At 67.2% G+C, this 11,475-nt stretch overlaps 2 protein-coding genes across 9 annotated transcripts in view; one reads left to right on the forward strand and one right to left on the reverse strand.

The window, feature by feature from the left end:
• On the reverse strand, window positions 1–6,680 carry PRR33 (proline rich 33). Its single transcript, XM_084907297.1, has 2 exons — window positions 6,219–6,680; window positions 1–2,420 (listed from the first exon to the last, which is right to left on the reverse strand). The coding sequence occupies exon 2, from the start codon at window positions 2,409–2,411 to the stop codon at window positions 969–971; it is 1,443 nt and encodes a 480-aa protein (XP_084763423.1). The 5' UTR covers window positions 2,412–2,420; window positions 6,219–6,680; the 3' UTR covers window positions 1–968.
• Window positions 1–10,768, forward strand: part of LSP1 (lymphocyte specific protein 1) — a 39,784-nt gene extending 29,016 nt beyond the window's left edge. For 7 of the 8 annotated variants that reach the window (XM_084907302.1, XM_084907305.1, XM_084907304.1 and 4 more), the window contains one exon: window positions 3,355–3,777. The gene's annotated coding sequence lies outside the window, so the exon portion shown is untranslated. Of the gene's footprint in view, window positions 1–3,354; window positions 3,778–10,218; window positions 10,250–10,388 lie in introns of those variants that run through there. The other variant, XM_084907303.1, reaches the window with a different exon arrangement.
• Window positions 10,769–11,475: the final 707 nt, after the last annotated feature.

An 11,475-nucleotide genomic window follows, 5' to 3' on the forward strand; every position in this document is an offset into this window, starting at 1 on the left:
CTGGGCAGCGGCCTACCTACGCGTGACGTGGACGGTTCTGGGAACGTGGTGACGGAGGAGGGGCCTGCTGCTGTCCACGGGACGGCAGCAAAGGTGCCCCTGAGGGCCAAATGCCCAGCCTCAGAACTGGCCAGAACCCAGGCTCCTGGAGGCCTTCCTCACACACTGACATCAACTCCATGGCCTCGGGCCACTCGGCTGTTCTTCGAGGGGGGACTCCACTCGCCCTCTCAGGACGAGGCCCTCGGTCCCAGCTCGGCTCCCTGGGTGGGTGAGGTGGCCTGGCCGCTGCGAGTTGCAAAAAACTGATGGAGGACAAGACGAGGCCCGGCCAGTAGTGGCCGAGGGTCTGAGAGCGACCAGGACCCGGGTTCTGTCCTGTTCCAGCCACAACCTCTCTGGTGTCCACCCCCTTCCCACCGGCGGAGCAGTCAGAAAGGTGACCCACTGCCACGGAGTGACACACTTTTATTTGTGGCCTGGGTCCCAGGGTCCACACACAGCACCCATAGTGTTCTGGGGTGAGTGGGGCCTCGGCCCCTCCCTCCCCCCTCCCCTCCTGAGTCCTCTCCAGGGCCAGGGCCGGGGCCGGAGGCCTCCCCAGGTCCCTCTGTGTCCCTCTCCCACTCACTGCAGTGGGTCACCCACACTGTGGCCCTCCTCCCTCCCTGCCTCCCAGGAGGCCAAGGCAGGCACTGGGTGTGAGGTCAGCCTGCCCAAGTCCTGGCTCACGTGGACACAGGCCCTTCCTTCCTACCCTGAGCCCCTGTCCCTCCACACATGGAAACCACCTCCTCCCTACCCCTGCTCCGGCCTCGTCCACTTCCCCCATCCTCGTCCCCGTCCCTCCTGACAGCCTCCCTGGGCTCCTGCAGCCCCCGCCCTTTCCCAGGTCCATGCGGCCTCTTCACCGGCTGTGGCCCCTCCTGTCCATCTGGTCGGAGGCCCAGGGGCCGCCCGGCCGCCCTTCACTGCAGCCTCCAGCCGGCCGCCGTGCGGTTGAAGTTCTTGGGCGCGGGGCTCAGCTCCAGGACGGGGTGGATGGTGGGAGGGGGCCGTGTGGCCGCCTCCTGCAGCTTCCGGGCATTGAAGCGGGGTCGGCACAGAAAGGGCAGGCGGCCCCGGCTGGGCAGGGTGCACGCCCCACCCCCCGGCCCTGCCCGGCTGTGGTTGGACTCGGCCACCGACACACGGTACAGGACCGCGTCCCACAGCCTGGAGGCCCGGGAGGCAGGGGGCCGGGGCACCAGGTTCGAGGTGGGCTGGGGCGCCAGGTCCACGGGAGGCAGGGGGGCCTGGTCAGCGGGAGGCTGGGGGGCCGGCTCAGCAGGAGGCCGGAGGGCCGGGTTGGCGGGGGCCATCTTCTCCTGCTCCTTCTGCTCGGCGCTCCGCTCCAGCCTCAGCAATGGGGCCTCTTCCACCTCCTCCATCAGCTGCTTCTTGAGGCGCATCCACCCACTGAGCCGGGGCTTGGGCGCCACTTTGGGGACAGGGCAGGGGTGGGGGCCTGCGGGCGAGGCGGGGGGCCAGGCCCCCGGAGGGCTGGAGACCTGCTGGGCCTCAGGGGCGGGGCCGGCTGTGGGGGGCTCCTCGGCCTTGGGGGCCACAGGGGCTGGCCGGGCAGGCGAGGGCCCCGGCGAGCGGCATGTGGGCGCGATGGGCACCACCACCCGGGCGTGGGCCTGTCTGGGCCCCGCAGCCAGGAAGCCAGGGGGCGGCCTGGGCACAGGGGGCGCCTCCAGCCAGGGCTTGGCCGCCTGGGCCCCAGCGGGAAGAGGGCGGATGTGGGCGACGGGGACCAGGGGCTGGGCTCCAGGGGGGCGAGGGGCTGTGCCTCGGTCCTGGCCACCAGACCCCCCATCCGGGGCCATCGGGGGCGGCTCAGGGGCCCCAGCGCCTGGGGGTGGCACCAGCTGGATGTGCACCCGGCTGATGTGGGTGTCCCCCAGGGCGGGTGCTGAGACCCGGGCAAAGCCGCTGGGCCCCCTGGCTGGTGCCGGGGTTCTGAGCGGGAGCCCCGGGGCCGTGAGGGGAGAGGGTCGGCTCCCGTGCGGAGGGAAGCTGAGGGCCAGCGTGGACTTCTGCAGGGGGGACGGCACACGGTGGGTGACGGGGGTGTGGGGGGCGTGGGGCAGGGTGGCTGCCGTGTGCGGGGCTCGGGCGGGGTGTGGGGCTGTGACCTCCTGGTCGTGGCTAGCCTCGCTCACGGGGGACAGGGAGCTGCGGAAAGCCCCCGCGGGGGCTGAGGGCCCGGCCCCGGCCCCCCTTTTCCGGGCCGCCTTCCTCAGAAGCTTCTGCAGGACCAGGTTGTCCTTCCCGGGCTTGGGCAGCAGGGGCGGTGGGCGCGCCGGGGGCCCCAGGAGGCACAGGCCCAGGGTGTCAGGGGGCGTTGAGGCGGCAGAGATGAGCATGTCTGCACTCTGGGTGGAGAGGGACAGTGGTCAGTCAGCTCTCTTCCCCCCGGACCCCTGCTGAGGCAGGGGGGACTTGCCCCTGAGTCCGGAAGGACCACTGGGCCCTGCCTCCAGCCCTGGCGCCAGCCAGGTGGGCTCTCGGCAGGTCCGCCTGCATCAGCAGCTCCGTGGGCGGCGGTGCCGTCCCCGGGTGAGGAGCGAGCCCGCGGGGGCCCTGTTCGGTGGGTGATGAGCGAGGGCTGGAGCGCAGCTGGGCCGGGAGGCCCACCGGCGGCTCCAGGCGGGGCACGTGCTGGGCCGGCGCCCGGGGGCAGGAAGCGTGCCCGCCCGCAGCGCGTGAGGGGCGCCTCGCCGTCGCCGGCCCGACCACAGGCGCGTCCGCTGCGAGCCAGCGGTGAGGGCGGCGGCCAGGGGCTCCGGGCGAGGGGCTCATCCTCCGAGGGCGAGGGGCCGGGCGGTGGGAGCCATTTTCGCTGAGCTGTGCGAAACGGAGCTTCCCACAGACCTCCGGGCGGGGTGGTCCCGGCCAAGCCGCCCGCCCGGTTTCTGGGCGCCATGTGCAAGCACGGACATTGACAAATGGTGTCTGGGCCGAGCCAGAGGCCGCGGGCGGGGGGAGGAGGGAGGCCGGGGGCCGCTGGCTCCGCCAGGCAGGGATGGATGGGCCGGGGAGGGGTCTGCCCAGGGGCTCCATCGGGGCTGCTGTCTGCCTCGGAGAGGCCGGGGCCCCAGCAGCCACAGGAACCCCAGATTCTCTAGGCCTTGAGTCTGAGCAAGGCCAGGGCTCGGGAGCTCAGCCTCCGGGTAGCAGACCTCCACGGGGGAGGCAGGCCTGGGGCAGGGGCTACTCCTGGTGGGAAGGGGGGATTGTGGGTAGGCCAGGGTGGGGCAGGGTGACCCCTTGGGACTGCAGCCTAACACCCCCTCGCCTGTGTTTCAGCTTTCCTGAGCCGGGTGCAGGCCGGGGGCTCCCTCCACACTTCCCACCCATGCTCCTGGGGAGTCCGGCCAGATGCCCACCCAGCCCTGCCGAAGAAGCCGCTTCCCATTGCCTGCCTGGCTGCCCACACCCCGCCAGCACCCGCCACTGCCACCGCCTCTGTCCCCGGACCTCCGGCCTCCCTCCCCTCCGCTCCCTGGCCCACCGGCTCTGCCTCTCACAGCCCGGGAGGATGGGATGCTCATGGTGCTTGGCTGAGGGGACCATCCCAGAGGCCACACACCCACCAGGAAGGGGTGTCCTGTGCAGAGAGCACACCAGCCAGGGGCCATCCGGTCAGCAGCCACCGATGCCTGCGGGACGCTCATCCCTGCCTCTGCTTGCGGCCCCTTCATTTGTGCAATAAAGCTCTTTCTGTCCCCACACGCTGGCCCCTCGCTGCTCACTAACTGGGGGGGGAGGAACACGGGAGCAGGGCTGGCCGCGGGGCAAGGGCCACCCCCGGCATGATGGTGGGACCCAGGTCTCTGGCCTCTGCATTCAGACACCCAGTCCCGTCCTGTCGCTTCTGGGATTAGACTCTTGGATCTGAGGTGTGTGATGGCCTAAATCCTGCCACACTTGATGGGTGGGGGGCAGCTCCCCTCTTCCAGAGTGTCTGTGATGTCTCTCCCTTTCTTGACTGGCCTGAGAGAAACTTCATAGCACCCAAAACAGTGTGCCCCTCTGGTCTGTGCACCCCCTGAGGACAAGACCTGCCTTGGAGTCATGCCCCATCCTAGCACCCAGGAGTTGCTCAGTGAAGGTTTGATGTATGTACAGATGTCTGAATGATGGATGATGGATGGATGAATGGATGAGTGGATGGATATATGGATGGACAGATGGATGATGGATGGATGCATGAAGAGATAGATGAATGGGCGGATGAATGGATGATGGATGGATGGATGGACAGACAGACCTGTGGGTGGCTGAGTGGATGGATGGATGGGTGGGTGAGTGGATGGATGGATGGGTGGGTGAGTGGATGGATATATGGATGGACAGATGGATAATGGATGGATGCATGAAGAGATGGATTAATGGGTAGGCGGATGATGGGCGGATGGATGGATGATGGATGGATGGGCCTGTAGAGGAAAGAGAGGTAGGTGGGCAGGAAATGGTTGTGTGAAAAATAAATGGGAGAAGGGTTGGAGAGGGGGTTAGGCAAACATATGCTGCCCAGAACAGTGGGTGGCTGGCTAGGTGGGTGGATACATGGTTGGGAAGATGGATATAGACGGATGGATGATGAAAAAGAAGGGAGGGAGATAGACAGTGATCGTGGATGTATAAAAATAAGTGAGTGGATTGGTGGGTGAGTGGACACATGTGTGAAGTGGGAGACAGGGTGGGGTCCTCCCTGCTTCCCCTCCTCTCATGGGGTCTGCACTTGGCCTGACTTTGGGCCCTGTGCCCTCCGTGGCCGAGGAGCCCCTTGCAGAGCCGGCGTGACCTTGGCCTGGACCCTGGGTTCTAGTCTGGCTCTGCACAGAGCCTCCGCTGCTGAAGTCCTTGTGGTCAAAACCTGCCAGCCTCCCAAAAGACAGAGCAAACATATCAGCTCAGAAGTGTTAAACCCAAAAAACTCCTGGCATCTTTTCTCACTCTGGCCCACCTCTGAGGCCAGGGAGGCAACCAGCCACACTGCTCTGAACCTCTCAGCCCTGTCGGGGTTGTCCATACCTGGCCCAGTCTGAGCATCATGGATTCTCACTGCTGCACTGACTCAGGACTAAGGGATCAGAACATGTCAACCATTGAGGCCTAGAGGTTGAGAGGATCACTGCCCAAGGGGTAGCTGGCTGTCCACTCACCCACCCACCCATCTATCCATCCATCCATCCATCTATCCATTCACCCATCTATCCACCCACTCATCCATCCATCTATTCATCCATCCATCCATCCATCCATCCATCCACCTGTCCATCCACCCATCTATCCATTCATTCATTCATCCATCCATCCATCCATCCACCCACCCACCCACCCACCCATCCACCTATCTGTCTGTGCACCCATCAACCTATCTGTCTGTGCACCCATCCATCTATCCACCTATTCACCCACCCACCCATCTATCCATCCATCCATCCATCCATCCACCTACCCATCCACCCATCCATCCATCCATCCATCCATCCATTCTTCCATCCATCCGCCCACCCATCTACCTATCTGTCTGTGCATCCATCCATCATCCATCTGGACTGAGTCCCTGCCATCTGTTCTCTTACCTGAGAGGCCTCCTCCCACCCCCCTGCTCTGGGCACCAGGGCCCAAGCGTGGGAGGAAGAGAGCCTGGTCTTTAAATTGCCCAGGCACTGGGCTTGTGGGGCGGCAGCTGCATGGAGATGGGAAAGTGCAATGTCAGCAGCTTGCACCTTGGCCTGGCAGAACCAGAGCCCAAGGCCTGCCAGCTGCAGCCCAGCGGGCACCAGCAGTCACCCAGGTCAGCTCGGGGCTCTCAGGCCCTGTTCAAGCTCTTCAGGTTCCAATACCCCAACCATGCATACTGGGGGCCAGGCCAAGATCTAGTGACCCCTGCCCACACCAAGGTAACTCCAAGAACAGCTGGCACCAAGACCCTTGGGGGCCGCCCTCCCCGGCTCTGTTCAGCCTGCCCACACTGTCCTGGGCGTGACCTGCAGTCAGTCCTCACCCTCTTCCTGGAGTGAAGACCAGTCACCACCACAACCCGGGCCGGGCCGTCCCTGCCCCTGCCTCAGTGCCGTTCCCGCTCCCCCGAGGCCCCTGCCCCTCCCTGCCCTCTCCCCCAACCCCAGCTGCCAGGCCCGGGGACGAGTGTGGATTACCTGTGGAGGCCCTCCGTGTCCCGCCGCCCGGCCAGCAGTGCCCGCTGGTGTGTCCTGCCGTGCCGTGAGCCTGGCGCCTGAGGGGAGGTCACCGATGCCCAAAATAAAACCTGCCCAGTCCCTCTGACCTCAGCGCCCACACGCTGGCTCAGCCCGCTCACCGAGAGCACCTGCCAGGGGCCGCGCGGCTGAGCGGGCAGCCACCCTCCTCTGCTGGCCGAGTGGGGCCACTGCAGGTGCAGCCGGTGGGAGCCCCCTGGGCCCGGCACGGGGTGGGGGGCAGTGGGCAGCGGGCAGCTCCCTGGGTGCCTGGAGCTCCAGCATGGCCCACAGACAGCCAGCTGCCCCGGCGCTGTCGGTGCATGTCCCGGCCTCGGTGCGTGGGGAGGTCCTGGGGCTGCTGGCAGAGCGAGAGGAGCTGATCTGAGGAGGGGGCCACTCAGGGCTTCCAGAGCCCATGGGGCAGAGTGGGTGCGAAGGGGCCCAGGGTCAGGGCTGCGTGTGGCCCAACAAGACCTTGCCCACTAAGGACCGGGACCGGTGCAGGGGACACCGTGGGGCCAGAGGAGCCCAGAGTTCTTCCCAGGAGGGTAGGGACAGCCCCCGCAGCTCTGGCCTCTGGGGGACCCCACGGCCGGGCCCTCGGGGAGGTGGGCATGAAGGGTCTCCGTCTGCCTCCTCTGGCGAGGGACCATGGTATGTCCCTGCCTCCCTAGGGTCCCCGGCTTCATTGCCGACTTCCAGGGACTGCACGGGTGCAGCCAAGACCTTCCGAGGGCCTCTGAGGTGGGCACCGAGGGGGGCAGGGCCGGGCACGCCAGCTTCCCAGGCAAGCCCCCTGCCACCCCGGCCACCGAGGTCCAGAGGGCAGCGGCCTCATCTGTGTCTGCCTTGCCTGAGCCGGGGTCTGGAAGGTACCAGGCTGCTCTCCCCCCCTCCAGGCCTCGGTTTCCCTCATTGGAGGGGCCGGGCCGTGGGGACCATTGGAGGCCGAGTGAGCTGTGTGCTGGCTGGAGGGTGCCACCCGGGGATCCAGGGGCATGGCCAAGCCCCCTGTGGGGCGCACTGAGCCCGGCTGGGAGCTCCAGGCTGAGGGCCGAGGGGGCCCCTGACCTGGGGACTAGCAGTTGCTCATCCCTCTCGCCTGAGCACTCCCCACACCTCAGGGGCCTGTGCCCAGGACCAGGTCTGGCCTTGCTGTGACCTCCATTCGAGGGGGGCTGGTTGAGGATTCGGGGTCCTCCCCCCGACGGGGGTCTAAAAGCCCTGGCCGCTTCCTCAGAGGGGCAGGTTGGTGGGCCGGGGCGCTGTGCAATGTGCACCCTGCTGTCACCCGGAATGGAGGGGCGCCTGGGCCGGGGACCCCACACCAGGCCGGCCCAAGGAGAACCCTGTGTGTCCCCCAGGGCATTCAATCCCTTCCTTCATCCTCCTCGGCCGCTGAGAATGCGCCCGCTGTCCGGGCAGTAAAAATAGAAGCTGACAGACACCTCCTGGGCGCGGCGGGCGGCCCGCTCCTCAGCACACGCGCCCCCTTCCTCGCCTCCTTGGGCTCCTCCTGGGCTATTCCTATACTTGGTCAGGGACCCGCGTGGGCACAGCCCTGGCCGCCCGGCCCGGGCCAATGGGCTGCTGGGAAAGATCGAGTGTCACTACAACATAAGGCTGTGGGGCCGAGAGGGCAGCACCCGAGCCGGTCCTGTCCACAGGGAGCTGCAGCCTTTTCTCCAGACTCAGCCAGGTGGGGACTCGGGCGCGGCCACAGGGCCCGGCGGGGCCTGAGCGCCGGGGCCTGGGCAGCCGCGCCCCAGGCACTGACTGGGATCCCGGGACTGGGGTGACAGGCTGCCCAGCTACAGGAGTCTCAGTTCTAAGGGTGGAGGCCGGGGGAACCATGGGAAGCACACTGGGGTGCCCCCGAGGCAGCGGAGGCCCAAGTGGGGGATCTTCTGGGAGGTCCTGGTGGTGGTGGGTCCCAGGCTGGGGCTGGAGCGAGCTGAGGGTTCGGAGACAAAATGGCCGGGAAGGCTGCCTCCTGGGGCTCTGGCTCCGGGTGGCCGTGGCTCTATGGCCGCCATTTGCACAGACGACACCCAGGCGGGGGCTCACCCAGGCCGCCGGGATGGCCCCGGGCAGGGTGGCCAGGACCCCGGTGGCCAAGGACGGGAGCGGACAGGGCCGGGGGGAGGTCAGGGCCCACGGCAAGTGAGTGGCAGGGCCTCCTGTGTCCCCCTTCCCGCCCCCCTAGCTATGTCTTGTCACCCGGAAGGAGGGAGGGAGTGTGTCTCCCAAGGAACGCTGACCTCAGAGGCTATTTCCATCCTCTGGGCCAGCTGGCTCCTCTCCGCTGTGCTGTGCCGTCCCTGCCCAGCACCCTCCTTGTGCCCCCCCTCTGGATGCCCCTCGGGCTCCTCCAGAAGGACAGAGGGACTCAGGCGGTCTGTGGACCTATGGGGACACGGAGCAGGGCCAGCCTGGCAAAGGCCCGAGCGGGCAGCTGCCCCGCAGCCCCCCTCCTGCCCACCATCTTGAGTTTCTGGGCAGAGGCGTCTTGGCTGACCCGGGTGCCTATTTCTAGACCCCTCAGCTGCCACCGGCTCCTTAAAAATAACCCGAGTCCAGGCTGGGGCCGTGCCCGCCCCTCTGAAGGAGGCCGACAGGTGCTGGGTGCTGCCAGGGCGAGGGGTGGGCACAGCAGGGCTAGGCCCCGGCTCCCCGGGACCCTCCAGAGCATGGCCCCAGGTCAAGGCTGGTGTGTGTGTGGGGGGGGAGGGCGGGGGGGGAGGGGGGATGGAGGCTCAGGAGCTGTGATCCCCCTTCTTCCCCCAAACTGAGGACGTGGCTGCAGGCTGTAACAGGGGGAGCCTCGGATTCCAGGAAGCGGGCTGGGGAGGGAAGGGCCCCTCTGCCTGGAGGGCTCTCGGAGCTGCTGCTTAATGATGCATGGAGCTGAAATTGCTCTGGGAAAAGCCGCATTCTTGACCGGGGCTCTGCAGAGCTGCTCCCACCTTAGCAATGCGACGTGCTCGCATTTTTCGATGATGAACGCCTGTTTTTCTTGCACAGAGCTCCCCCGGGGGGGCCATAACTATTGTCTTCAAGTGAGCTGTAATGGGCTGTCAGGCGCTGGGCTGTCTCAAACCCCAGGCCGGCAATCTCCTGCAGCTGCTCAAGCTGCGTTCCCAGGCCCCCGGCCGCCCCGGGCGTGAGCGGGGCCAGCGCTCCGGAAAACGGTCCTCGAGCACGCTGGCCCGGCGCCGGCCGCACCTGGACACGTGCAGCCCGGGCCAGAGCGTCCCCACAGACATTGACAAACTCAAGAGCACGCACGGGGCCTGGGAACGCGGGCGGGGGAGCTGGGGGGCGGGGGCCGCCCGCTCAGTCCTGCAGCCCACATGTGTGTGTGCGTGTGGGGTGGGGGGGACACACACAGGGAAACGGACCCCATCTGTTCCCGGAGCTTGGGGCCCTGGCGGCGGCCTGGTGGGAAGAGGGAGAGACAAAGGGACGGCTCGGGCACCACCTTGGGAAGCAGGATCAGAGGGCTGTGGGGGAACCTGGGAGAACGTGGGTCCCTGCAGGAACCCATGGGTCCGAGAAGGGAGCGTGGGGCTCACACCAGGAACACGGGCTCTTGTGGGGGCGCTGGATGGGAAGACCAAGGAACCCTCACCTCACCCCAAAGACAAGACCCCCCAGCACAGCCTGGACGGGCAGGACCTGCTTGAGGTGGGGGCAGTAGGCCGCACCACCTTCCGGCATTCCACATCCCTGGAGCCAGGGTCGGAGGACAGGACGGTGGGCCTCGGCCTGGGCCTTGGCGGAGGCTAGAGGCCTCGTGGGGCGGCCCCTGATGTGGGAGGGGCCTGCCCAAGGCCAGAGCAGTGGCCCTTGACCTTGCCTGCAGGTGTCCCCTCCCACTTAGCCCCTCCCCATGGGAACCCCTAACCCCTCGGTGAGGACAGAGGCAGCTCTAACGGTGGCCTTGGTCTCCCCGCAGAAACCCCCGCCACCATGTCGGACGAGGAAGTGTGAGTAACAGTCGAAGAGCCTCCTGCCCCCCGCCGCCCCCACCAGCCTGGGGACCCCAGGCCCTGGCTGTGTGTGTGAGACCCCCCCCCACTAGCCAAGCGAAAGCCCCTCACGCTCTGTCCCTCTCTCTCTCCACAGTGAACAGGTGGAGGGTAAGTGTCCGTGCTGCGTCCCCACTGCACGGCCCCCAGGGACCTGGGTGTCCCTGGGCATGGCTCTCCTGTGACCCCTGTCTGCAAGCCCTAGATCCCCCTTAACCCCGCCTGCGCCCGAGGCCTCCTCCTCCTGAAAGCTGATGTCCTCAAGATGGGGGCCCTTCCGGACCCAGCCTGCCCCCCGCCCCGCCTGCACCCCAAGGCTGTCGGGCAGCCGGGTCCCAGGGCGCTCTGCAGGCCCCACCACTCTCCGCCATGCACCCCGAGTAGGACAGAGGTGCTCAGGCCACCGTCACCCCCAGAGCTGCCTCTTCCTCTGGGCCCGGCCAGCCCAGGGCCACCCCGCTAACAGGCTCTGTCCTTTCTTCTCCCCATGCAGAGCAGTACGAGGAGGAAGGTGAGTGTGCGGCCCCAGGAGGGGGCCCCTAACCCTGACCTTCCTCCCCCGCGCCCTCTGCTCAGCCTGAGGCCCCTCGGGCCCCTCGGAGCCCGACCACTAGCCACCCTCCTTCCTCGCCATTAATTCCCGTTTGCGGTCACGGCCGCCTTCCCGTCTCGTTAACCGATTAATAGGCGCACACGCATTAATCATTCATCAGTCCTTCTCCCTCGTCACACTCGCCGGCGTGAGCCGTTGGCTGGGACACGGCCATTAGCATCCTCACCTTCGTTAACATTCAGGGTCCGGGTGCAGGCCCGGCCCCGTGTGGCCCCCACCCCTGTCCCCAGCTCGCTCTGGCTCAGCACCCTCCGCTCCCGCCCCGCCCCCGCGGTGGGTAACCTTCGGGGCACCCCCGGAGCCCCCTCCCTCGCCCGCCCGCCCTGCCTCCGTGGGAACCTCGGGCCGCCGGCCGCACCTGGGAACCGTGCGGGGAGGCCGTTCTCAGGCTCCTCGGAGCGGAGCGGAGCGGAGGCCGGGAGGCCTGGCGCCCGCGGGGCCCTGGGAACGCGCCCCTGCGTGCACCCTCCCCAGCCAGCCTCCCGGGAGGCCCTCGGCACGCCCCGCGCTGAAAATACTCCGAAAGCACTTGGCCCCCCTAACAAGGGGGAAACAGCTCTCTTTCTGCTGA

The sequence above is a fragment of the Pipistrellus hanaki genome, assembly GCF_964339955.1.
Source record: "Pipistrellus hanaki genome assembly, contig: scaffold_53, whole genome shotgun sequence".
Classification (NCBI taxonomy): domain Eukaryota; kingdom Metazoa; phylum Chordata; class Mammalia; order Chiroptera; family Vespertilionidae; genus Pipistrellus; species Pipistrellus hanaki.